The 27,640-nt window shown below is 40.3% G+C and overlaps 1 protein-coding gene across 5 annotated transcripts in view; it reads left to right on the plus strand.

Annotated features, from left to right (window-relative positions):
* The window catches only part of TRIM44 (tripartite motif containing 44), a 112,530-nt gene that overhangs the window by 14,904 nt on the left and 69,986 nt on the right, over window positions 1–27,640 (plus strand). For all 5 annotated transcript variants that reach the window (XM_082477520.1, XM_082477522.1, XM_082477521.1 and 2 more), the window contains exon 2: window positions 5,393–5,470. In XM_082477520.1, coding sequence (XP_082333646.1) covers window positions 5,393–5,470 — 78 coding nt within the window. The remainder of the gene's footprint in view (window positions 1–5,392; window positions 5,471–27,640) is intronic.

Raw genomic sequence — 27,640 nt, forward strand, 5'->3', positions numbered from 1 at the left:
TGTAAATGAGAGAAGCCAGCCAGGGTAACTATGGCAAACTGGAGGGAGCTTGCCTTGCCTAAAGCGGGTAGTTGCTACTCAGCTTCAGCCAGTTGCTGCTATGTGGGAGAGGAAGCCCAGTACAGTCATACCTTTCAGATTTTTAGAAGAAGCTGGAAATCTTTATTATGTCGTATCTCCTGGTTTTTAAATGTTGACAATGAATTTAAAATTCCTAGTATGCTGTGTGGGACAACACTCTAAAAACAAAACAAAAGTTGTGTAGGCTGCAGCCTGCAAATCTGTAGGTTCTGATTTGGCCCATTTTCCTCATTTACAGGTTGAGAAACAAACTCAGAGATGTAAAATGACTTTTCCAAGCTCATATAGCAGTTAGTAGGAATGGAGCCTGAGTCTCCTTTCTCTTTGTGCAGTGCCCTTTACACTAGGAAAGTTAAACTTTTGGGGGGCTTTGAGAAATGCTCAAGTCCCTTTTCATAGAAAAGGGCATGTACATTGCAAATTTTGTGTACAGTTTTGGGGATTTCAAACTCCCAGAAATCGATGCATGAATACTAGGTAGAGAACCCTTTCTTATACCTTTGGTTCATGTTTGCATGCAAAGGGAACAGTGCCCCAGTATTTATACTTAGGCAAACTCATGGAGAGAGACACTCGAAACAGGAGCCCTAGATCTGTCCTCTCTTCCTCCCTCCCTCCCTTTTTGTATATTAAATCTTAATTAGATAATAGGAATAAATTTAAGTAAGTCTAAGACTCTTCCTACTACTATTCCCACTACTAGTCCCTCAGTCATTGCTTTCTAGTCTTTTACATACATACGTATCACCAATAAAAATGAATAGTTTTATGTTTTTTTAATAAATGATATAGTATGCATTGTTTTGCAACTTTTAAAAAATTCAGCATTGTGTCTCATTCTTTTTATTTGCTATATCAGATCCCATTTGTTAATTCCGTAGTTTATTTGGCCACCCACTATTGATGGATGTTTAGGATGTTTCCAGTTTTTTAGTATTACAAGCAGTGCTGCAATAAATGTTTTTCTTCATACCTCCCTGACCCATGTTAGTGCTTCTCAAGGGGAGAAAGTGAAAAATGGACTTGCTAGGCATGTGATTTCAAAGTAGCTTTATTATATTATATCAGCAACATATGAAAATCCCTGACCTGCCCAAAGTCTCTCGTCACTCGGTATTATCAAATCAAAACTTTTTTTTCAATGTGATGGATAAGAAATGATATGATAATTACAAGTAAGTTAGAGCATCTTTTACATCTTTTCATATGTGTATTAGCCATTTCACATTTCTGTTATGTTCATATCCTTTTTTGGGATTTCTTTTGTGCTTATTTGGCTTTTTCTTATTTATAGGAATCCCTTATGTATTTTCGCATTATTCTTGATACCAACCTCTTCTCTTGTATATGTTATAAATCTTTTTCATTTAGATCTTTTTGATCCTGGTTTTGCTACTGACTAGCTCTGTGATTTGGGGGACATCATTTGACTTACACAGAACCATTTTTCTCTATTGTACAGTGTGAATACCCTACCTTTTAGTTATTGTGTTACTGTGTAATGCTAGTTAAACAGTGCTTGGGCTCTGTGATTTGGGGGTTTCTCATTTGATTTTCACCAGCCATTTTTCTCAGCTGTAAAGTGAGAATGCACTACTTTTTAGGTTTATTGTAAAATACCAGTGAAAGAGCATATGAAAGTGCTTTGGAGAATAAAGAATACCCTCAAATGTAGGCATTTTGTCCTTTCTTTGGCTTTATTATGATTCATCCCTAGGAGTTGGCTTTTATGAAGCATCCGCCATCTCCATAGATGGATCAAATTTTGAGGGGTGTTACACAACATAGCACTTGTCTTGTTTTAATCTACACTCTTCTTGGGGGAGGAGAGAGGTACATAAACAAGATATGCTCACATTGAACTCCTGTGTTCTTGGAATGCATTGTGTGGAGTGGAGGTGAGGAAGAGCAGTATCAGGCGAATCTCACGTCTTCACCACTCACAGTGCTTGCCCCAAGGACTGACATAGTATAATCTGGCCATTTATGGAACCAGATGTCTACAAGGTTAGAATTCTTCTAACTTCTCAATTAGAACACAGGTTTCAGAGGCAACTCTTCCATTCCACCACAGTAGGGAAGTCTGAAAGTATGATCTATTCCAGTTACCTTTTGACTGATGACTGCCCTCTGCAAACAAATAATTAACTAAAACATGATACTACCCGATGGTTTGGGGACACTCATACTCAAATACCACCTTAGACCTAGACAACCCTGTGCCCCTGCCCTATGCTTTTGAGGGTCTTTCCTCTGGCCATGCCTGCCCCCTTCTAGACCACTCTTCAAGTATCCAGGACCCAAGAATTTCCTGATGAAATGTCCTGACCCTGCATCCAGGGCCTGCAGAGGCTCTTTCTGAGCCCATCCTCCCAAAGATGGACCAAACCATTAGACCCCGCCCCTGATATGCTCATTTGGAGGTCCCAGGTGTGGCCAAGGCGACTGTTTGAGAGAGATGTGCCCAGAGTTTGGGTGTATTAGCTTGAACATCTGTGTACAGGCTCCTTGAGGTGCAGGAAGGGACTGGGGTGTGAGAAAAGAAAGGAAGTGGCTTTGGGGCCAGGGTTGTCCATTTGTACTCTTACCCAGCCCTGCCGCTGTCAGAGGAGGGTCTGCCCAGAGGACCCTCTCCCTTCTGACCAACTGCTTATTTGGGGGGGAGGGGTTAAAAAAGCCATTGGGGAAGGTTTTTTCACCACCCGTTTAGAGGCTGGCTCAATACAGACCCCAATTATCTCTGAGAATATTCTCAGAGAGGGGTGGGGAGGTAGTATGGGTGAGTTTCCTGAAGGAAGAGTCTCTGTGCCTCTCCTCTGTCACTCCCCTGGGTAGGCAGAGCTGCAGATGCTTTGTAAAAAGGAGGAAGGATTCTGCTGACACACTGTTTTTATGAAAGAAGGCTAAGGGTTCCCTTATCTCTCCACACAAGGCACATCTGCCTGCAAACAGGCTGCCTGCTTCTTAGGGATTCCTTCGTCGTCCTGTTTCTCTTCTGAATGTTTTAAGACACAGTTTGGTGCATTCCTTTCTGTTCTCTAGAGCCAGGGGGAAAGTCATAATATATCAAAGGCTCTTGCTGAAGAGCTTAAAATGGGTGCTGGCAGCTGGGATGTGGGGGAAGAGAGTTTTCCAGGGACAAGTGACCTGCTTGTTGCAGCCAATGAGAAGCAGGTTAGAGGAATGATATCACCAGACAGTCTTTATTGTCTGATCATCTCATAAAAGCAGGATTGTGTCTGGCAATTTAACCCTTTTTTAGGTACTTCGGGTCTCCTGCACTCCCCTGGTGTGTGACCTCCAGATTCCTTTTCCCACCTGTCTGAGATGAAAGATTTAGATTGGTGAAGAGATTTGAAAAGTTGTCATCATTTTAAAAGTAAAACTAAAAATACAAATTATTAAAATTTAGAACCACAGTTAGGATGGGAATGTCAGCTAAGCTGTGTTTGGAGAGCACATCTAAAGCAGATATCGGTCTTAGGTTACATCAGACTTTTACTGTGTAGACTTGGGAGAGAAAGGAGGTTAGAGGGGAAAAAAGGATTTAGGCTTTAGTCTGTTTTTATCTATATGATGGAGTCTTACTAAGTAGGTCCTGTTTTGGAGGAATTGGAATTTTCCCCCCAAATTTGGAAACTATCACTGATTCTGAGGCCAATTTTGAAGAACAGATATTTGTAGTACTTGTTTATATTGTACTTATTTATTGTCCCATACCCGTAAAAATGACAAGTCATTTTACTTACTCATACCTCCTTTCCAACACTGATAAAATGAGGGTGATGATCCTCTCCTATCCCCCAAGGAGTTGAGATAAGAAAATAAACTAATTCATGTGACTTTACATTGTGCTACACACATGTATTATTGTAAGGGCATTCATATCTTAAGATTGCATATTCATTCATGCGTTTGTTCAGCAGACTTTTTTGAACACCTTCTTGATGCTGAACACGGATAGAGATAAAAAATGTAGTTCTTACCTTTAAGGGATTTAAAATATCGTGAGGGAGACAGTAATAATAAATATGTCTCATACATCTGTTGTCTTTAGCATGTGCCAGGCCCTGTCCCAAGCACCTTGATGTATATGAGCTCATTTTGTCTTTCTACAACCCTGTGAGATGGGTACTATTATTAGCTTCATATTATAAAGAAATTGAGGCACTGAGAGGCTAAGTGACTTGCCTAAGGTCACACAAATCTAGTGGTAGATTTGGGACTTGAATCCAGGCAGTGTGGCTTTAGTCTGTGCTTTAAATCTGTGCTGACCAGTGCAGTAGTCACTAGCCATGGATGGCTTTGGTGCACTTGAAATGTGGTAAGTCCAGATTGAATTGGGCTGTAAGTGTGAAATACACACTAGATTTCAAAGACCTGGTATGAAAAAAATGTATAAAATACCTCATGTTGAAATTCCATGTTGCAGTGATAATATTTTGGATATACTGAGTTAAGTAAAATGTATTCAAATTAATTTCCTTTTGTTTTTGTGACTACTCAAAAACTTAAAATTATATATGTGGCTTGCATTTGTGGCTTACATTACATTTCTGTTGGATTTTGCTAGTCTAAATCATTATAATGCAGTAATAACAACAACAATATAATAGGTGACATTTATTGAGCACTTACTATGTGCCACATACTGTGCTAACGCCTTTACAAACGGCATTTCAGTTAAGCTTCAAAATAACCCTTTTTATAATCCCCATTTTATCGAAGAGGGAGAAGTTTTCAAGAAAGTCAATAATTTGCCTGAGGTTAGTCAACTAGTTAATGCCGACCCCAAATTTGAAACCTTATATTTCTGACTCAAAAACCTGTATTCAACTGAATACACTGAAATACCATTTCCAATTAGGGTTAAATCTTGGGGAATTTTCTTTGTTTTTATTTTTGTGAGAATATTTAATATTGCATACTTCTGTATTTGTGATGTAGAAGTTTAAAATAAAAATCACTCGGTCATAAAATAGACATCCCAGATAGAAATCTCTTTTGCAAAGCCTCAGCCCTCTGTGAATACTGGTGCAGTTGAGCCCTGAGATGAAGCAGTGAGTCAGCCTATACAAATTGCATTTAATTTTCATTCCAGTTGTTCTCTCAGGTCACTGGGCAATTTATGTCCTGACCCTCTTTGTCCATAGAGAAGAGGAAGAGGGGCAACACATCTTTCCTTAGTCGTTTAGTCCTCTTGGCTGATAAGAAGAAATTGCCTTCCGTTTCATTGTCCCATGAAATGCTGTTTGTGTTCGAGAGAGCAACAAAATGCTGTCTAATGACCCCTGACTTTCCTTTCTTCTAGAGCAAAGATTCAGGCGGACTGAAGGCGGCTATGATAGAGTTGGTGGAAAGGTTAAAGTTCAAGAGCTCAGACCCTAAAGTAAGTATTGTTTTCGAATTAATTGGATATTGGTACCCCAAGTATTTCATTCTCCTTGAGCTAAATTTGAGGGATGTTAATGACGATCTATCTGAACGTTGCATCAAGATCTAATTAAGCCTACCCATCAAAAGCAGTGTTCTAACATGCCTAAAGATAAGTCATCTGTTTTCCCCCTTCTCTGTTTTATGACTTACAACACATAATCGTTCATTGTTTTCTCTGAACTGCAGACAAGTGCATTTTTAATCTTCCTTTACCGGGCCTTCGAGACTGCTGGCCTCTGTGTCCATTAAATCCAACCAAAGGCATCAGAGATACCATCAGCTTAATGCTGGGACTGGAACAAGGTCAGGCCTATCCAGTTGGTGTTCAGTACTAGCGTCTTGTCACTCCCCCACTTAACGGGAGCCAGCTGCCACTGTGAATACTTTTGTCCTCATGACCTGGAGTCTGGTCTGGGAAATGGTTTAAGCTTCCCAGCTTTCTTTGCAAGATGTTGGGGGCTGTAGGATTGATATTCTGGGAGATGCCATGCCAGGGTTGTGGGTGGACTGGGAACTGAACATGCCGGAGGGATTATGACTAATGTAGCCTCCCTTCTCCTACCCAGACGTTTGCTGTGGCACTACCCAGTACGGGTGCCAGCTGGCTTCGCCTGAGAGTCAAAGCCTTGCACAATTAAATAGGGAAAGGAGTGTGATTTTATTTGGCTTTTTATACTGTCTTTTTTTTAATTAAAAAATTTTATAAGGGGAATAAGACTAGCATTTCTTGAGCACCTAATAAGAGCCAGGCACTGTGCTAGGAGCCTTACGTACCTTTTAAAAAAATTGTGGTAAAATATACATAATGAAATGTTCCATTTGAACCACTTTTAATTGTACAGCTCAGTGGCCTTAAGCACATTCACATTGTTGTGCAGCGTCACCACCATCCATCTCCAGAACTCTTTCCATCATCCCAAACTGAAACTGCACCCATTAAGCACTAACTTGTTTTTCTCCCTCTCCTCTTCCACACTTGTGATCACTGCAATAACCTTGTAAATTAGCTTTTATTTCCCATTTTATTGATAAGAACACATTGGGGTAACTTTTGTCGATTTTCTTAGCTCAAAGTAGAAAGACCCCCCTCCCCCAAAACTACTTATATGAAAGTAGTTTTCCTTTAGTGAAGATGAACCAATTAATTATTAAAGATAACAGAAAGCTTTTTTTACCGAGTTTCTCTGGTTTGTGGGACAACAGCTATCCTGAAGGAGACAACTGTATTTCCTCTTTCTGCCACACCCACACGCTTATAGACAGTGAAGAGCAAGAGAATGTGTACAGATTACACTGAGTGGCTTCTGTGCATGATGATAATACAGGTAAAGTGCTTTGGGAACCGTTATGAATGCATATAGTGCTTCTGATGGGAAACTTGCCAGAGCTGAAAGAATTCAGTAATCCCCATGAGAGCAACCCGTGGAAGCCTCAGGATTTTCCTATGATGCATCATAAGCTAAAGGATATTTGTTAGGACCTCACTTGATCTTGGATATGTTTATACACACTCACCTTTCTTTCATCTTCTCTTTGTCTCGCCCTGGATAATTTCCCACCAATCTATTTTATTTTCAAGCCCCTTTCTAGCCTAACGTATGTGTACGCCATTTTTACCTGGAGCCAGCTTGAAGAAGGACCATCATAATTGCAGGATGACTGTTAGATCACAAATAGGAGATGAAAAATGGGACACTTAAATACATAATTTCTGCAACAAAGAATATTTTCCCAGAAACAAATTGGTGTCTTCCAAAAGAACTCATTAAGTTTTTAGTCTGTTCTGTTTTCCCTCCGAACCCCACCATCCCTTTTTTAAGTTGGCTTATTTAAGAAGAGCAGAATCTCCTAGGCTTTATGACCTGTCATTTTCTGGCACAGCAGCTTTACATAGAAGCACTGACTGAGTCATGGAGCACTGAACACTCTATCTGCCTCACTTCCTCTAGAATTCCCTAAAGCCTCACAAAGCTTGATTAGTCCAGACACTGAGGTCTACTGGGGACTGAGTTAATTTTTACCTCTCAGTTTTGCCAGAGAGGAGTGGAAGATGCCTAGATTAACCTTTTTTTAAATTATAAAATAATATATGCTTATAGATTAAAAATACAGCTATCCATAAAGGAAAAGTAAAATGGATTTCCCTTAAATTAACCACTATTAACAGCTTGGTGTGTAACCTTCTAGACATTTTTTCATGTGGAAATACACTTCTAAGATATTTTACAAAAATTATACCATAGCTATGGTTTTATTACACAGAATATCTTAAACATTCTTCTATGTCAGTAATATAGACTTCTTAATGAGGTGCCTCATTTTGTCCAAAATATTTGTCAGACATCTTTTCTTCAGAGCAATGGTTCTTAAACTTTAGTGTTCATGAAAATCGCCTGGAGGACTTATTAAAATACAGACTGCTGGACCCACCCCCAGAGTTTCTGATTCAGTGTGTCTGGGGGGACTAGAAACTGCTGGACCTTAGTTATTTTCCTGCCATCTTGTGTTTTGGTTTTCTTCGTTCTTTCAGCAAATAGCCAGAAGAGCCCTTGTAAATGTAAGTCCAAATGATTTCAACCTTGAAAAAAATGAAATACATAAAATTCCAGGCTTAGAAAACAAATAAATTGAGCTGAGGGAGCAAAGGAGTAAGAGAGGGAAGGGAGGTAAACTGAGTCATCCGCTCAGGCTCCCTGAGAGGACAGGGTTCCTTTAAACAGTTATGTCCGACAGAGAAGTAACAAAGCCAAAAAAACGGGAAAGGAGTCCTGGTCAGGGATTAGGAGGATGATCAAGGCCGTCGCCATGGTCCAGGAGTGGGCTGAGTTCTAAAACCAGAGGAACAGCAGGAGACATCAAATCCCAGCTACTAGGGGTGAGCCCGAGGACGGGTATGAGAGCCAGAGATGGTTGGTAAATAAGGCACAGGTCCAGATGAAGTGGTGTGCATGCATATTGCTGTGGTGAGCCCTGTTTTAAAGGGGGCAGACCTCCAGGGATCCAGAACTTGTATACAGTGGAGAGAAGTTATTTTTAATAACAATCTTTATTTTGTTTAATTGGAAGTGGTCTATTAAATAATCCTAATGCGTTTGACTTGACCCAGTTTGCAAACATTTTTTTGCAGCCAAACTTTTCAGAAACATCTGTTGCACAAAGCAGCATTTTAGTCTCTAGATTTCTTATATTTACGCTAGACTTTGGGGAAATTAAAAGATGTAGTCAGTCAGGGGTATGTATGTGTGTATATGTCCGGACTAGATTTTTAGGAAATTTAAAGCATCTGAGTTCTTTACAGCTTTCCTTTGTAGTGACTATGCAATTATCTTTCATAGTTTACCCAGAGGAAACTGAAACTTAGAAAACACATTGATTTCCTTCCTTTCCTTCCCCCTGCTCAGTCTCCCAGAAAGTATTGAACTAAAGGATAACATGCTAAGCTCAATCTAACTAACCTCTCATTATGCAGTTAATAATAGCCATTTTCTCTATGATATATTGATTGCTTTTCTTTCCATATAAGGTGCACCGTTCACTGTTTCCTATAGCTGGTGTGTACTTGAAACAAACAGTTAAAACAATGTTTGTGTATCTCAAATTCATACTAATTTATTAAGAAGTTATTCTCAAAAAATCATCTTAAACTTGAGCCAAGTGGTTCACATTATTCTCTGTGACTGGAGTGGGATTAAACATAGGATCTAATCATACTAAGACTGTCTAAAATATAATCAGGTTCTTTTCCTTATTTTCTCCAATCTCTAAAGGTATTCTTACTGAAGTATGAAACCAAAGAATGGTCTAGCAACATGAAATTAGTTAAATAGAACTGAGGATTGTTTTCTTAGTTTATTTTTATTTAACATTTACAGAGCATTTTATAATTGCAGGAGGACCGTACAGACCTTTTTAATAGCTGATATCATTGACATGGAACATAGCCCAGTCCTTCACTCCAGCGCTAATCAGACTATTGTTAAAATGATAGGTTTTGCATGTACAAATAGTAATGGATATAAGCAAAACCTAACTTGAATTCTTGGTGTTAGTGTCCTGTTATTCACCTGGGTCAAGTCAGGCCTTGGGCTGGTCCTTGTCCTGCCTCAAGATACAAGTATTCACTGGGGCAGTATTTATTCATCCATCTAAAGCAGAGAATTGAGATGCCTCAGTTATGAAGTTGGTTCATTCAAAAGTGTTTCTTTGGTTGGAAAGTTATTAGAATTACTGACCTATTTCTTTTCATTTATTTATTTATTTATTTATTTGTTTGGCTGCATTGGGTCTTCGTTGCAGCATGTGGGATCTTTCGTTGCGGCGCTTGTTGCGGCACTCGTTGCAGTGTGTGGGCTTCTCTCTAATTGTGGCGTGCAGCTTTTCTCTTCTCTAGTTGTGGCGCGGGCTCCAGAGTGCGTGGGCTCTGTAGTTTGTGGCAGGTGGGTTCTCTCGTTGAGGCGCGTGAGCTCAGTAGTTGTGGCGCATGGGCTTAGTTGCCCCGTGGCATGTGGGATCTTAGTTCCCCAACCAGGGAGCAAACCCACGTCCCCTGCATTGGAAGGAGGATTCTTTACCACTGGATCACCAGGGAAGTCCCTATTGACCTACTTGTTCACTTCACATAAAAAAGAAGTAATCATGGAAGACATGAATTGTGTTCATTTTATCTCTGTATCCTCAAGCCCTACTAGCGTGGTCCCTAGTAATAGATATGCATTATCTATTACAGCAACCATATGAAAAGAAATATTATTTGCCCTGTTTTATGGGTACGCAATCCAAGACTTAACAGAGATTAAATAGCTTGCTAGTAAGTGGTGGGAACAGGACTGGACTTCAGATTCATCTTCCTTCATGTTATTCACCCCCACACTGTTGTTGAACCCATGGGTAAGTTGATATTTATACATGTAGCCTGTTATCCCTAGCAGTATGACTCTTCACTAACTATTTTTCCCTCGCACCCTTCTTTTACCTCCCTTACTGGATCCTGCAGCCACAGCTTCCCACAATCCTAGAGTCCCAGGACTGGAGAAAATATGGGGAGATGACAAAGGATCCATGACAGCCCCAGAGCATTTAGCCCTGGCCAAATGGAGAACTAAGGCAAGTGCTTCAGTAGTTTCCCCTTATGTATGAAGGACACCAAATGGAAAAAATACCAGTGCTTTCTCAGGTCCAGTCTAGGCTCTGAGGCATGGAAATCACCCAGAAGCAAATGTGACCCCTTTTCATCCTCTGTAGACACCTAGGCAGCAGAAAGAGGAGAAACAAGCTCTTTGCCCTCCTTCACCATCTCCCTGCCTTTATCAAAACAAAACAATTTCCCCTTTTCCCATCCCCCAGTTACAAAAGTAATACATGTTCTTCGTAGAAAAATGTAGAAAATACAGACAGCTATAATCTAGAAAGAAGAAATCAGCCAATCTTCTCCTACCTGCAGTAGTTTGTAAACTTTCAGTACTTTTTTCTAAAATTGAGGATTCTTGAGCCTCACTCAGAACATCTAATTTGGTAGTTCTGAGTTCTGCTTTTTTAGTGTGCAGCCTGGTGCACATGGTCAGTACTCCATACTTTGAAACACATCAGTGAAAAAGCTGATTAATATTATGGTGCTTTGCCTTTCAGGTAGAAGAGTCCTATTATTCTATATGTAATTGACCTTTGAACAACATGGTTTGAACTGCATGGGTCCACTTATGTGAGGATTTTTTTTCAATAGTAAATACTATAGTATCAAAACTACATGATCTGCAGTTGGTTGAATCTGTGGATGCAGAACCCAGAACTGCGGCTATGGAGGAATCCCATAACGGAGGGCTGACTCTTAATCATACAAGGACTTTCAACTGCATAGAGGGGTCAGAGGGCTGGCTCCCCAACCCCAGTGTTGTTTAAGAGTTATATAACTATTACTCTATGTGTGTGTGTATATATATATATATATATATATATATACTATATATATAAAACTATATATAACTGTATATACACACACACACACATAGTTTATGTCCTGCTTTTTTCACCTAACATTATTTCTTATAAATACATACATTTTATCATTTGAACCCACTTCTATCTTTGAACCCCAATTTAGGAAACTAAAATCCTGAATGCCAGTCTGCCGTTATTGCCAAATGGAACCTTTACATAATAAGGCATTTCTCTTTTCTTCCTAATAGCATAAGCAGATTCTGTGAGTTTGTTTATTTGTTTTTTGAGGCAGGCATGATAGTCACAGTCTAAGGTTATTCAGGCACAATGGAAACTGAGTTAATGCAAAGTCAGATACACAATCGTGTAGTCAGCTTCAAGCTATCTGTTTCACAGCATCTACCTCCCCACTGGTCAGGGTGTCTCCCATCATGTGACAGAATGAATAAATGTAGGGCACAGTGGGAAGTCTGAAGCCATTTGCTCCAGGCCCTCCACTTTATAGATGAGGACACTGAGGTGCCAGGGTAGTAAAGGTTCTTGCCCAGGGTCACCCAGGCAGTTACAGCAGAGCTCAAGAAGGTCGACAGCTTTTAGGACTATAGCTCTGTAGTTTTCCCATTAAAGAGAAGTTTTGTCCATTTGACAAGGATGTGGAAAAATTGGAACCCTCATAAATTTCTGGGGGGGGTTGTAAAAAGGTATAGTGACTTTGGAAAATGACCTGCCAGTTACTCAGAAGGTTAAACATAAGGGTTGCCGTGTGATCCAGCAATTCCATTCTGGAGTATATACCCAAGAGAAATGAAAACATACATCCACACAAAAACTGCACACCAGTGTTCATAGCAGCATTATTCATACTATCCAGAATGTGGAAACAACACAACCAATGCATGGGTAAATAAAATGTGGTATATCCACATGGTGGAATACTATTTGGCAATGAAAAGAAGTCAAGTCCTGACACATGCCGCAACAAGGATAATCCTCAGAAACATTAAGCTGAGTGAAAGAAGTCATTCACAAAAGACCTGATATTGCGTGATTCCTTTTATATGAAATGTCTAGAATAGGCAGATTTTTAGAGAAAGAAAGTAGACTTGTTGCTTGGGGCTGAGGGAGATGGAGGAGTGGGGGCGGCAGGGACTGCTGATGGGCATGGAATTTCTGTCTGTGGTGATAAAATGTTCTGAAATTGACCGTGATGATCGCACAACTCTCTGAATGTTCTAAAAACCACCGAATTGTATGGTAATGTGAATTATATCTCAGTAAAGCTGTTGAGAGAGAGATTACTGTCTGAATCACTCTTTTCAGGCCTTCACTTGAATTGTCAGCAGTGAATAGTCTTTTTTCTTTCTCCTCTCCTCTTCTAGACAGGAATGAGGTTCAGAAATCTAATGTTAGCCACTGTCAGGGGGAGGCAGTATTTTACAGATATTAAAAGCTCACTGGGACAGATACCCTCCAGAGTTGATAACTATGCAGTCTTGAGCAGATCCTGTGCTTAACCTCTCCATTTCCCAGTGTATTTGTTTTTTCAGCTGCAAAATAGAGGATAATAGTACATCCTTCATAGGGTTGTTAGGAAGATGAAATGAGATAATCCATTTAAAATGCTTAGGACAACATCCTGTAAATGATGACTGCTGCTAGCTTTCTCCTAGTCCTGAGACCCATCCCACTGTTTCCAGTAGAAGGGCAAGGGTACATGGGGGTAGTTTCCCCCCTTCATCCCCTCCAGGAGTTTAGGAGACCTTCTAATACTGGTGGAGAAAAATAAGCCACCTGTTCATAACTAACTGGATTCTGCACTTTGATCAATTAACACTTTCCGGGATTAGTGACACTTACAGATTTCAGGTTTTAAAGGGCCATTGCTGCCTCTTCGAGTGATAATGACATGCAAATAAATTGAGTTAAATCTCCATAGTTGAGACCCCTGGGTGTTGCTGCCTGGCTGGCTGACTCTGTGGGCCTTGCATGGCCGCCTTGCCTCTTGTTGGTTCTGTGTCTATTGCCCATTCAAGTCAAGGCAAATATATCTGCCTTGAGGCGTGTGCAGCTGTGTGTCCATATATTCCCAATGGAAACAAGAAATCAATGACTAGAAGCAATTATGTTTATTGTTATGGAGCAAACTCTCTAGTTAGCAAAACTGCCTGGTGCCAAATTAAAAGAAAAATAAAGAAATTAAGAGCCACAAAAGAAATCGTGTGTGGCATTTAAGAGACACATTAGGAGATATAGCCCCGCTTTGAAGTAAACACCACTGAGATTCTGGTTCCCTCCCTACTTTCCGTTTCCCTTCAGCTTTACCCTTTGGCTGTTCTCTTTCTATTGGAGCCCGAGAGCTCCTAATTGAATCACTGTACAAATCAACTCTAGGCATTTTAAAACTAGGTGGACATGGTCTCTGAGCTGCCTAGTGGGCTGGAGCATTTTTGGAAATGAATGGGATTGAGCTTTAAATGGCTTAATAAAATTAACACATTGTGATGTCCTTCTCCCCCGCTCCAGCTCCTCTCTGCACTGACAGGAGCCTTGATAATTTACTCTTTGCCAGAGCTTAAAGGGCTTATTACATGGCCAGCGTGAAGAAGGGAGTGGAGCTGTCAGGGCTCCCCCGTAGCAGCCACACATCACGTTTCCAGTGTAGGATTGTATTTGACATTTAATTTAGGAGCCTGGGTAGCTAGATATAGAACTTTTTGTGATAATCGTGATAAAAACCACCCAGAGTTTTATTTAGGGATCTCCTTCTTTCCTGTCCCCCTCCCTCCTCTTTTCCTTTTAGTTCAACCTCTCATTCAGCTAGGAAATAAAATTCAGGTTTACTCAAGGAAAAATGTGGGGTTTCCCTTTTTTGATATCTTAAGGCTAAAGCTACAGAATGCAGCCTCAGTCAACCAGGTCTGTGTGTAGATGCTTGTATGTATGTATGAATGTAAAATTTGAAAACTGGCCTCTCCCCTGATTGACTCTGCATTTAGCCAAAGGGCAAAATCCACCAGGGCTCTGTGGTTGTGTAGAACACTTCCATTCAACCCATGACCCTGTTGATCGCCATCCCATTGTTGAATGGCTTTTGTTTACTTCTTTAGCAGGTGAAACGGATTCTATGATATCACCTTAATTCCTAACACAACCTGATTAATTAGACATTTATAATCCCCATTTTACAGATGAAGAAACATTTAAGAAGTATATTGACTTGTCCAAGGCCACAGGGCTAATGATGGCAATAAATTGCCTTTCTATGATTGCTATATGGAATTAGTAGAAGTTGTAGGAAGTTATTAACTTTTTGATTATAGAAGATGGGTTGGCAGTAGTATACAAATGTAGAGTTTGTTCAGACTTTTAGGGAAAAAATGTTAGATTGAGTATGCCATGCTTTCCTTTACTTTTATGTTGAAAGAGCACAGACATTGGAGCCAGATGACCTGAGTCCAAATACTGGCACTTATTACCTCCATCATTTGATTTGCCTGAGCCTTCAGTTTCATCTATAAAATGAGACTAATATTATGTTTTTATTAATGAGTATCCTGAAAATGGAAACTTTTGAAGAGGAGATAAGAAATGATGGAAGATGATTGGTATCACAGCTTTTGGTGGTCCAGAAAGTATTTTAGAAACTGTAGTTGTTTAACAAGCCCTATGGTTCTTAGGCTAGCAGATTGTTAGCTGCTCCAGGGAGTGTAGGGTTTCAGTCGGCTAAAGAGAGAAAATATGATAGAGGCAAGTTTTGAGGTTGAGGAGCTGACGGTACCTCCAGACTCTGTGTAGGTGCTGAGAAGCAGGGTGTGACCTGTCCTTCCGGTGCTTTGCTTCTGTGTTGCGGGAGTGGACTGTATCTGATCTTATCAAACTAGAAAAGGCTCCCTGACAAGCTGTGGCTGTCTACTGAAACAGGGGCACGGAGCCTCTCATTGGCATCCGTGCTCTTCAGTGCCTAGGACGTGTGAGGAAGTCCTTCCTGTGTTCCTTTGGGAAATTTGAATCTGTACTACCAAGGGCGTAGGTTCTCTTTCTCTAAGAGAACTGGCTGGGGCTCTGTATCTGTGAGAGCTCGGTGGGTACCATAGGAAAAACCCACAATAAATGCTCACAGTTACGGTTATCTGGACCAGCAGAGCAGTTCTGCTGATGTGTCTATGTTCCCAGAGAGTACTAAGTTCTTTCCATGTATTATTTTGTGTAAACGTCACAAAAATATCTATGAAAAAACTTTCACCTTTCTGAGCTTCAGAAGCATAGGGTTAGCAGAGCCAGTACTGCAGTCTTTCTCTGTCACCAGACTCCACCAGCTTTACTATTCTGACCCTCTGTAGCAAAGAAGACTCAGAAAACATGAGACCTACATCTCAGTGCCCTTTCCTGACTATTCTTGGTGGCAGGCAGCTGTTTTGGTTTTGTGGTTTCTATAGTATACAGATAGCTGTGGCTTTGCAGGAAAGGTGTGTGGCTGGAGAACTGGAATGGAGGTGAGGGGTGAGTCTTGTTTTAATATAATTGCTTTAATCTTCAGTGGATAAAATAGGCTTTCTTTGTATATTCAAGTCTGAGAGGTTTAAAAATAGTATAATTTCTGTTTAGTTGCCCCTGAAGCTTTCAGTGTCACCTTCTACTTCCCACTTCCTACACAATAACTTCTGAAGCAGAAGCTGTCTTTCTAGTTTATACACAGGTTAAGGTGGAAAGAAAGCTAGAAAAGAAGGTGGAATAGAAGCTCTCACTCATCTTCTTCTTTGTTATAGGCCCTGGGTGTCTCTGGGGACCCGTTCTTCTACTTTCACATTTCTACAGGGGGCACCCAGAATTTTTTTTCTTTTCACTCAGGAAAAGTGTTGCTCAGAAGTTTATAATTGCTTTCTTTATTGCCACCCTGGGGTCAGGCAGAGAGAAGCGTCTTAAGAGCAAGCAATAGTATCCATTCAAAGCGAGCCCAGCATCCCTCTTGAACTGTTCTCTGGTGCATCCAGATCAGTGCCATGACGCTGGGTTGCACATCAAGTTGTCATGGCAATAAATTCATAGCAGCTGACCGCATGAACAGGCAGTCCTGGGAGGAGACAATGCTTGGCAATGATGACACAGCCATAGTGGTTAGATCTCCGTCTCTCATACTAGGGCTACTTGTCAGTCTGCTGTGACTGTGTCTCTGTCAGATGACTGGGGCACACAGTTGCTATCCCCTTCACAGCTGATTAGTAGATTCAAGTGTTTATTAGGATCTTTCAAGTACACAGCCTCTAGGAAACATAGTCCTGAGCGCCTCTAATGCTCTCTGTATGTGTGTGTGCGTGTACATGTGTATTTATGTTTGTATGTCGAGGAGGGAAAACCATGAAAGGGAGGAAGTTCAGAAGAAGCATATTACAGGGTCATATGCATGAAGCTGGTAAAGAACAATAGAGTACTTAGGCTCAAGTACCAAAATTTATAGTCTCAGGGAGAAGCATGCTGGCAGAAATAAGAGGAAGGCTGGAGTATTCTGACTGAAATATGGGGTTCCTATCCAAGGGAATGTGATTCTGAAAGTCAAAGGTACAAGCCAAGCCAAAGACTATATCAGGCAAATCTAAGGTCTAAACACGAAGAAGGAGAGCTTGAAGAGCACATATAGTTACTAAGTCTGAAGGGCGAAAGGTGGGATTTGAGGTCAAGATTAGGAAGCCAAGGATTCAGGGCCAAGTGGAGATGAGAAAGGAGAGAAAGCTGGCCTGGAACAAGTTGGACGTAGGATCAGAATCCTAAATAGTTTCTTCAAATCACTCAGAAGCTCTTCGTGTCTTAGAATTGTGTTTCGGCAAATTAGTGGTTCAAGTGAGAGTGGGGCTGGGTTAAAGGCTCTAGGTTGCGGGGGGCAGGTGGAACTTAAATGGAGCGTTTGAGTCTAGAGAATGGGTATAGTTATTTAGTGGGGAGTGGTGGGAAAGGGGTGCAAGAAGGGGTGTTCATAGGTAAAGGGGGAGGCTTCTTCAGCCAGACTGTGGTGGAGAGGCAGGTGCGGGATGGCTTCTGACACTCAGTCAGAAGGTATTGACCGCCATGATGTGCCAGACCCTAAGCAAAGATGTTTTAATTTCTCCTCCAGATATTAAGCCAAGGCACCTGTTATCTAGTGGAGAAAATAAAACTTGATTCCAGAGTTCAGAGCCTGGGTGATTGCCTAAACTTTGGTATCGTTAAGGGAGAGAGGGGAACAGGACAAGGTTTGAAGGGAAGATATGAAAGAATAATGTTGTGGTTAGAAGGCAGATCATGTAGTCAAACTGTGTGGGTTCAGACTCCCAACTTTGCCACCTACTATGTGTGTGAATTTGGGCAGGTTTCTTATCCCCACTGTACCTCAGTTTCTTCATCTATAAAATTGATATAATAATAATTGCTACCTCATGGTATCATTGTGATGATTAATTGAAGTAACACATGTAAAGTGCTTAGAATAGTGCCTAATATGTAAGTGCCCAAAATGGTAGCAGTGACAATCATGAGGAGGAGGGAGAGGATTCAGTTTGGTGCTTGATGGTTTAAGTAATAGGAAAGTATCCACGTGGAGATACACATCAAAAGGGATTGTGAGATTAGATACCTCAAGAGAAAACCCAGGCTTAGGAGCCATCTCCATGGAGCTGGTAGTTGAATTGCAAAGATGGGATGAAGCTGCTAAGGAGGAGGTTATAGAGAGAAAGCAGTTTTGTCCCCAGAGGCCATTTAACAATGTCTGGAGACTCTTTTGGTTGTCGTAATTGGGGGTGGGGAGCAGTGCTACGGTCTCTACTACATAGAGGCCAGGGACGCTGCTACATATTTCACAGTGCACAGGACATTTCCCCACACCAGAGAAATACTGACCCCAAATGTCAGTAGTGCCAAGGTTGAAAAACCCTCAGAGTGTCTCAATCGCAGCTGTCTGGAGAGTGTGTGTAAAATTTCAGGGATGAAGCTGATAAACAGAAAGCCGGGGAAGTCCAAGGTCCTAGAAACCGTGGGAGGAGAGAAATTAAAGACTGAGGGGTATCAGCAGTGCCAAATGATACAGACAGGTCAGTAGTGAGAGCGAATGGAGTTGGTGACTAGTAGACTCTTTAGTGCTGGAGGAGACCGGGCAGCAGGCTTTATGTGACTTTCTAAATAAGCTTGGTGGCTAAAAGTAGGAGAGGAGGCAGCATTGCCATAGGAAAAGGGTTATTCTGCATTCTTCTTTACTTCTTATTTTGACTGTGTTACCCTAACAACTTCCAGGTCAGATCCCTAGTCCCCTGATGCCCCCTCTTGTTTTAGCAACAAGTGTGATTAGAGGCAAATCTGGATTAGTGAATTAGTTCCAAGAGTATAAAATTTGTGCAGCTGTATCATTTTAGAGATAAAAGGAAGATTGAGTTTAGCTTTTCATTTTTAATAGCTCAAGAACCGGAGGCCCTGAGAGATTCAGTGACTTGTCCAAAGTCACGCAGCTGGTTGGTTCTGAAAACATCCACGGCCTCTGACTCCCCATTCCAAGTGCTCTCTTCTGTGCCAAGTTGCTTTCTGGAGGTCTCATAGTGGTTCTCAGAGGCTCAGTTTCCTTTTCAGGAGGAGGTTACTAGATAGAGTGGTTGTCAGAGCCCTGACCTGGAACAGGCTGACCTGAGGTGAATCTTTGCTCCGTAGCTTACCTGCTGCGTAACACCGGGCCAGTGACTTTACCACTGTGGGCTTCAGTTCCCCTACCATAAAATGAAAGTAGTATTGCCTGCCTGAGGATTGAATCAGAAACACGTCTGTGATGGCACCTGTAATGCTGCCTGCACGTGGTCGCTCTTAATATTTTCATCATTATTATTCGTAAGACCCTATCTTTGTCGCAGATTAAAAGGCAAGAGAATGTCCAGTGACAGGAACCAGGCGAGAGTTAGGCATGCCTTCTGTTTCTCCCCGCCTTGCTCCTAACTCCATCTCCTACTTTGCGATAAGAGCAGTATCATGAGGGTCGGTGCTGCTGTGGTTATACAAGGTCTTGAAGCACATGTCTCTCCAGTATATTGTGATGATGTCTGTTTGTCATTGATGAGCCTGGTATTTCTCAAAAGTAAATAACTTCACACTTCAGGTCACTCATTGGATCAGTTAGACCTTTTTCAGAGTTTTTCCAGACACTAAACCTGGCTCTTCTGAGGAGCCCCAGGATGACTGAAGGTCCCATAGAGGAATCTTCAAATGGCAGGAGCAGCACATGCTAAAAGTGCTTAGTTGTTGTGGAAGCCATTATTTTAACTTAAGTTGAAAAGGACTTTTAAAAAGCTTTGATTTGTAGTAGAAAAGGGGAATCAGATTAGGAAGGAAGGGTCTAGTATTTACTGGGAAGGCAAAGAATAAAATGTTGACATGTTTGAGACTAAGGTTCAAGCAGAAGAATTGTCCTGCCTGGCCCTTTGGATGCTCAGCCCACCCCCAGACCTTCTCTAGGCTCCACTTCAGTGGCTATTTAGTTTTCTGTTTTAATTGTATTAACTTTTAAAAGTAGACTTTATTTCTTAGAATAGTTTTAGATTCTCAGCAAAACTGAGCAAAAAATAGCATTCCCATATGCCCCCTGCCTCCACAGGTACAGCCTCCAACATCAGTGTCCCACACCAGAGTGGTGCATTTGTTACAATCAGTGAACCTGCATCATTATTACCCAAAGTCCATAGTTTACATTAGGATTCACTCTTGGTGTTGTACATTCTATGGGTTTGGAAAAATGCACAGTGACATATTATCTACCACTACAGTATCATACAGAGTGTTTTCACTGCCCTAAGAATCCTCTGTGTTCTGCCTGTTCATCCTTCCCTCTCCCCAAACCTCTGACATCCACTGATCTTATTACTGTCTCCATAGCCTTTTCTAGAATTTCATACAGTTGGAATCATACAGTGTGTAGCCTTTTCAGGTTGAATTCTTTAATTGAGTCATATGCATTTAATCTTCTTCCATGTCTTTTCATGGCTTGATAGCTCTTTTTTTACACTGAATAATATTCCATTGTCTGAATGTATCACAGTTTATTCATCCATTTACCTACTTAAAGACATGTTGGTTGCTTCCAAGTTTTGGCAATTGTGAATAAAGCTGTAAACATCCATGTGCAGGTTTTTGTGTGGACCTAAGTGTTCAACTCCTTTGGGTAAATAGCAAGGAGCATAATTGCTGGATCCCATGGTAAGCGTATGTAGTTTTCTAAGAAATTGCCAAACTGTCTTCCAAAGTGGCTGTACCATTTTGCATTCTCATCAGCAGTGAATGGGAGTTCTTGCTCTACATCCTCATCAGCATTTGGTGTTGTGATTGTTCAGATTTTGGCCATTCTAATAGGTGTGTAGTGGTATCTCAGTGTTGTTTTAATTTGCATTTCCCTAATGACATATCATGTTGAGAATCTTTCCAATGCTTATTTGTCACCTGTATATCTTCTTTGATGAGATGTCTGTTCAGGTCATTGGCTCATTTTTTAATTGGGTTGTTTCTTATCGTTGAGCTTTAAGAGTTCTTTGTATATGTTGATAACGGTCCTTTATCAGGTGTGTTTTCTTCCAATCTGTGTCTTGCCTTCTCATTCTCTTAAGTGTCTTTCTCAGAGAACAAGTTTTTTAATTTTAATGAAGTCCAGCTTATCAATTATTTCTTTCATGGATAGTGCCTTTGGAATTGTATCTAAAAAGTCATCACCATACCCAAGGTCATCTATGTTATCTTCTAGGAGTTTTATAGTTTTGCATTTTACATTTAGGTCCATGATTATTTTTTTATTTTTTATTTTTTTTAAAAGGTTAGACTTTATTTTATTGCCTAGATTCTATTTTTTTTTAAATTTATTTATTTATTATTTATTTATTTTTGGCTGTGTTGGGTCTTCGTTTCTATGCAAGGGCTTTCCCCAGTTGCGGCAAGCGGGGGCCACTCTTCATCGCGGTGCGCGGGCCTCTCACTATTGCAGTGTCTCTTGTTGCAGAGCACAGGCTCCAGACGCGCAGGCTCAGTAGTTGTGGCTCACGGGCCTAGTTGCTCCGTGGCATGTGGGATCTTCCCAGACCAGGGCTCGAACCCGTGTGCCCTGCATTGGCAGGCAGATTCTCAACCACTGCGCCACCAGGGAAGCCCTCCATGATTATTTTGAATTAATTTTTGTGAAAGATATAAGATCCCTGGCTAGATTCTCTTTTTTTTTTTTTTTTTTTTGCATGTGGACGTCCAGTTGTTTCAGCATCATTTGTTAAAAAGACTGTGTTTTCTCCATTTGTATTGCCTGTGCTCCTTTGTTCAAGATCAGCTGATTGTATTTATGTGGATCTATTCATGGACTCTGTTCTGTTTCACTGATATATTTGCTTGTTCTTTCAGCAGTACCACACTGTCTTGATTACTGTAGTTTTATAGTAAGTCTTGAAGTTGAGTAGTGTCAGTCTTCTGACTTTGTTCTTCTTCTTCGATATTGTATTGACTATTATGGGGCTTTTACCTCTCCATGTAAACTTTAGAATCAGTTTGTTAATATCCATAAAAAAACTTGCCGGGATTTTGATTGGGACTGCATTGAATTCATAGATCAAGTTGGGAAGAACTGACATCTTGACAATTTTCAGTCTTCCTGTCTATGAACATGGACTGTCTTTACATTTTTTTTTCTCCTTTGATTTCTTTCGTTTTAGTTTTCCTCATATAGATTTTGTACATATTTTGTTCGATTTATACCTAAGTATTTCATTTTTGGGGTACTAATATAAATGGTATTTTGTTTTTAAATTCAAATTCCATTTGTTCACTGATGGTGTATACAGGGAAGTGATTGACTTTTATAGATTAGCTGTATCTGGCAACTTTGTTATAACTGCTTATTAGTTCCAGGAGCTTTTTTTGATGATTCTTTTGGATTTTCTACATAGATGATCATGTCAGTTGTGAACAAAGGCTGTTTTATTTCTACCTTCTCAGGCTGTAAACCTTTTATTTCCTTTTGTCTTTTGAAAAGGAGTAGTGAGAGGAAACATCCTTACCTTGTTTTTGATCTTAGCAGGAAAAGTCTAGTTTCTCACCATTAAGTATGATGCTAGCTGTAGATTTTTTGTACATTTTTTATGAAGTTGAGAAAGTTCTCTGTTCCTAGTTTGCTGATGGTTTTTTACCATAAATGGACATTAGATTTTGTCAGGAGCTTTTTTTGCATCTACTGATATGATCATGTGATTTTTCTTCTTTAGCCTGTTGATGGTAGATCATATGAACTGGTTTTCAAATGTTGAACCAACCTTGCATACCCAGGATAAATACCACTTAGTCGTGGTATATAATTCCTTTTATACATTGTTGGATTCGATTTGCTAATATCTTACTGAGGACTTAACTTCTTTTTGAGCCATATTTCTTTTAAAAAATTACTCTTCAAGAAAAGATAAGTGTTACACATTATTGTAGAAAATTTGGACTGAAAAGTGAAAAAAAGAAAAGTACCCTTAATTCCAGCACTCAGAGATAACCACTCTCCAACATTTTGGTATATTTCTTATAGTCTTTTATAATACAAATAATAATAACAGCAGCAGTAAATATCATATTACTTCATTGAGTGGATACTTGAAGTAACTAAGTGATAACTGAGGTAGAGATCCCATGGTACTCTTAACCCAATGAGGAAAGGAGGTAAAGAAGATACAAATGACTGCTTTTGTCTAGAGGCTGCTGATGAAGATGAGAAAAATGGTTTGGAAAGAGATTAAATGTTCATTTTAATAACCTTTTCTCTACCCTTCTCAACACCCCATTGTAAAATCCAAGCAATCCAGGCTTCTAACCACGTTGTCAGGAAAATGTTTGCCATCCCTCAGAAAGTTGGTAATAGAATGTAGTTCATAGTTTTTGTTCTTTTCATAGGTCTTATCTGTTGTGTTTCTAGCCTGTTGGACAATTTTCCAAGCCTTAGGAGTGGACAGTTGTCTTATTCACAAACAGTGGCTCTTCCACTCATAGACAAAAGACACAGGAAATGGGAGATCCAGCCATCCACTGAAAAAGGACTCTGTCCTACTTGTTCATGAAGCTCTTCCCTTGTCTGCCCTCACTGGAGCCTGGCAGAGGTTTGCAAGGAGCTCTCTCGAGGTAAAATGCCAGAATAAATCCCAGGCTATACAGAAGGCTTAGCTTTGAGATTTCCTACCTGGAAGTTTCCATGGACACAGGCATGCTGAGACGGTGCCATGCTGTGGGAGTGAGGACAGATTGCAGCATTGAAAAAGTTCCATTTTCTGCTTTTTTATTATACTCTTTTAGAATAGTAGCCATTCAGAAGAGGAAAAGGTAAAAATGGACTTTTTCACCTTTGGGGAGGTATTTAGCATCTTCACACTCTATTTCATGCACTTCACAATTTTTTTAGTCATTTTTGGAATGGGCTTCTTTAAAGTTACTTGCAGGAAATTTGGCTAAGAGAACAAGTATTTCTGAAAGCTTCCATCATTGTAGACTCAGATGCTTTTCCTTTGTGTAGCTTCCTGCTCCTGACCCTGTTGCATCTTTCTCAGTTCATCTCAGCAATGCTTTTCTGGAACAAATCTTTCTTAAGCCATCATGCTTTCTAGCTACTATGCTTGTTGTTTTTATAATCTGCCTATAATAAAAATGTAAATAAAACCTTGGTTTCCTACGGGCCAGCTAGCTAGGACGTAATGGCTTCCAGCCCATGTCAAACACATTGAATGCTGGTGTTTTTTAAGTACAAGCTCTTAATTCAAGGTTTTATGTGTTTAATTATGTGTGTGTTAATATAAAGTGCCAGTCTGCATGCCTCTTGGGTCTGGTCTAGCTTAGAAATATTAACTATAAGAGCATATAGAAAGTACCATGGAATGAGACTTAACTCTTCAAATGTATATCCTTTATCCCAAGATTCACTTCGGGGGAACAGTATCCTAGTGGGGATAACAACAGAAGCAACCTGTTAACTGAAGAAATATCTCAGTTAAGAAGAAATAAATATGAAGAACCTGAAGCAGGCAGAAAGGGATCATTAGAGGCAATGCGTTACAGCAGGAAGTACACTGACTAGACCAGAGGAAAGTTGGTTTCTAAACCATACATTGTTACTGTACCTCTCTGGGACCTTTTTTTTTCAACCTGTAAAGTTGGACTCAGCTCTAGTAAGAACTATCAGATGTTCACTAGTTAGTTCTGATGATTCACAAATAAGCTGCTTATTTTTTCAAATTACAATGCTGTGTTTAAGTAATTTTAGAAAATGCTATATTTAAGTAATAGCTGCTTTTCACCTAATGCAACCGTAACGAAGATATGTCAACTTGCTTACAACCTAGGGCTTTAAAGTTTTAACAACGTAGGGACCAGTCAATTGACCAAAGAGAACAAACTCTTTTTACAGTTTTGTTTGTGTAGAGCAGCGGTCCCCAACCTTTTCGGCACCAGGGAGCAGTTTCATGGAAGACAATTTTTCCACGGACCGGTGAGGGGGGAATGGTTTCAGGATGATTCAAGCACATTACATTTATTGTGCACTTTATCTCTATTATTATTACATTGTAATATATAATGAAATAATTATACAACTCACCATAATGCAGAATCAGTGGGAGCCCTGAGCTTGTTTTCACTTGCCACTCACTGATAGGGTTTTCATATAACTCTTCAAGCAATTGATTGATTATGGTCTCTGTGCAATCAAACCTCTCTGCTAATGGCAATCTGTATTTGCAGCCACTCCCCAGCGCTAGCATCACCGCCTCAGCTCCACCTCAGATCATCAGGCATTAGATTCTCATAAGGAGCGCGCAATTCTCATTAGATCCCTCGCATGTGCAGTTCACAGAAGGGTTTGCGCTCCCATGAGAATCTAATGCCGCCGCTGATCTGACAAGAGGCGGAGCTGAGGCAGTAATGCAGGCAATGGGGAGTGGCTGTAAATACAGATGAAGCTTTGCTTGCTCACCTGCCCACCACTCACCTCCTGCTGTGCAACCCGGTTCCTAACTGGGGGTCTGGGGACCCCTGGTGTGGAGGACCCAGGTCCCTCAGGTGCAGTTTTCCTGGAGAGCACTACCAGTGCCCTAGGAAGTACTTCAGGGAGGAAGGGGAGATTCTTCTTTTAACCAGAGTGGTTTTACTTTTGGTTCTATTATACTTTGGGGTTCTACATTAAGACTTTGTTTGGGGCAAGGGAAGTTCTGTGGCTTTAAAAAGATTTGACAATCACTAGTAGATCCTATTTAAAAAAAGGAACCTTTTACAGCACCAGTTTTATCATTCTGTGATATATCCAGCCTTCTCTCTTCTCTGCTTGTGAAGAATTTTCTCTGTGGACATAACTTGTGTGTGGTATAGTCAAGAGTATGGGACTGTCACGCTCAGCTTTGGGGAGCTGTAGGATAGAGACTGAAGAAGTTCTAGGAAACCTAGTCAAATGATGTCAGTGGCTCCCAACTAGCAGGTGCGGATGCAAAGGGCCTGCTGCTCCTGGAGAACTCTGAAGTTTATAGCAGGATGGAGTTTTAATGATGAGGTGAAATGAAACCTGAAAGGGAGTCTTGTAAGCTGTTTCATTCCTGCCATTGGTAGGAGCCCTTTCTCCAGAGTACTCAACGTACCACTTGCCTAATCCCCCAGGGTGTCTCTCCTTTGGGCTCTGGATTTAAATAAATGCTGTGACCCAGAATTTGTTCTTGCCATTTTGAACTAGGTTGGAGAATACCTGTCTGTTGATTGATTAGTAGAGAACTGGAGTGAGAAGGCAGCATAAAACTTTTATAGAGTAAATTATTCTGCTTTCAATTCTCATTTGTGGCCTGATGTGTATAAAAATAAATAGCATAAAATAAAGGTTGAAAAACCTGTGTAAAGTAAAGGAAAATAGAGAATTTAATTTTTAAAAACCATGATTTATTCACCTACTGCAGTGTAGTCCCCACCTTTCCTGACTGTAATGTCAGCTTCCTAACTTCAAATCGCATGTGTATGTGATGTCTAGTAAAATAGGTTGTGAGTCAGTTTTTATTATGCTGTCCATTTTTAGTCACTTGGAAGAGCTTTTCTTAGGAATTCAGAAAAGTTCATCCCTTAGCTAAAACTTCCTAGGTTTAGTCTCTAAGAGAAGTTCCTAGGTCTTATAAGACCAGATTTATTTCATGGGTAGAGATCCAGGTCCACTGATAAATGATCACCATAAAGCATAACAGCCTTGAAATATACACACTAAAAATAAAAAGGAATTATATAAATAAACACAAATCACAGTTCTCAATCTGATAAAGAACTTGCTGGGACATTAGTAACATTTAACACTCCCCCTCCCCTTTTCTTTAGCACCAGGGGGAGTACCTGCAAAGAGTATATGAATTCATGAAGGCTTATGTCACTTAGTCACTTGATATGTGAATGGATACATGTCCTACAGATCTTATTTTGCATTGACGTTTTTATGGCAGTGTTACAAAAGATGCTTGAAATATCAAGCCTATTTCAATTTTTAAGAGGCTAATAAAAAATGGCCTCATCTTACCCTCTGCTTTAGTCTTTCTCTTTCTCAATCTCCTTTTTAGGTTTTCCCAGTTAGACTTCTCTTCTGACAGACTGTTACAGTGAACAGAGCACCAGACTGGGAGCAAGAAGATTGGAGAACTTTTTGTCTCCTAAAAGATTGCAGCTGGGTCTGTTTCCTTATCTGTGAATGAAAGGGGTTCACTTAGATGACAACTACTTTCTCTTTTAGCTCTAAAATTCTCTATTGGCTTTTGTCCTTTGGTCTACTGTTCTACCTCTTCCCTGTTTCCTACGTCAGCTACTCAATATGCATAGTTTAAAAGTACTCATAAAATAAACACGGTTATGAGGAAACATTAATAAGTGTAGTTATTGGCAACATGTGGAGTTTAGAAGTTCTTATTTTGGTAGTTTCTCATTTTGTTTGCCTTATGCCCTAGCCAAATACAGCCTAGAGTCATATTTTAATTATTCTGCATAGTTGTTGTTGCAAAATAAAACAGTAATATATTTTCACCCATCAGAGAGTAAAGATTTAAAGACTTGATAATATCCAATATCAGTAAAGGTGTAGGAAAATGCTTACTTTTACACATTGTTGTGGGAATGTAATTGGTGCATCTTTTTTGGAGGGCAGTTTGGCAGTATCAGTCAGTACTTTTAGAATATATAT

This window comes from Balaenoptera physalus (genome assembly GCF_965194825.1).
Source record: "Balaenoptera physalus genome assembly, chromosome: 10".
NCBI lineage: Eukaryota > Metazoa > Chordata > Mammalia > Artiodactyla > Balaenopteridae > Balaenoptera > Balaenoptera physalus.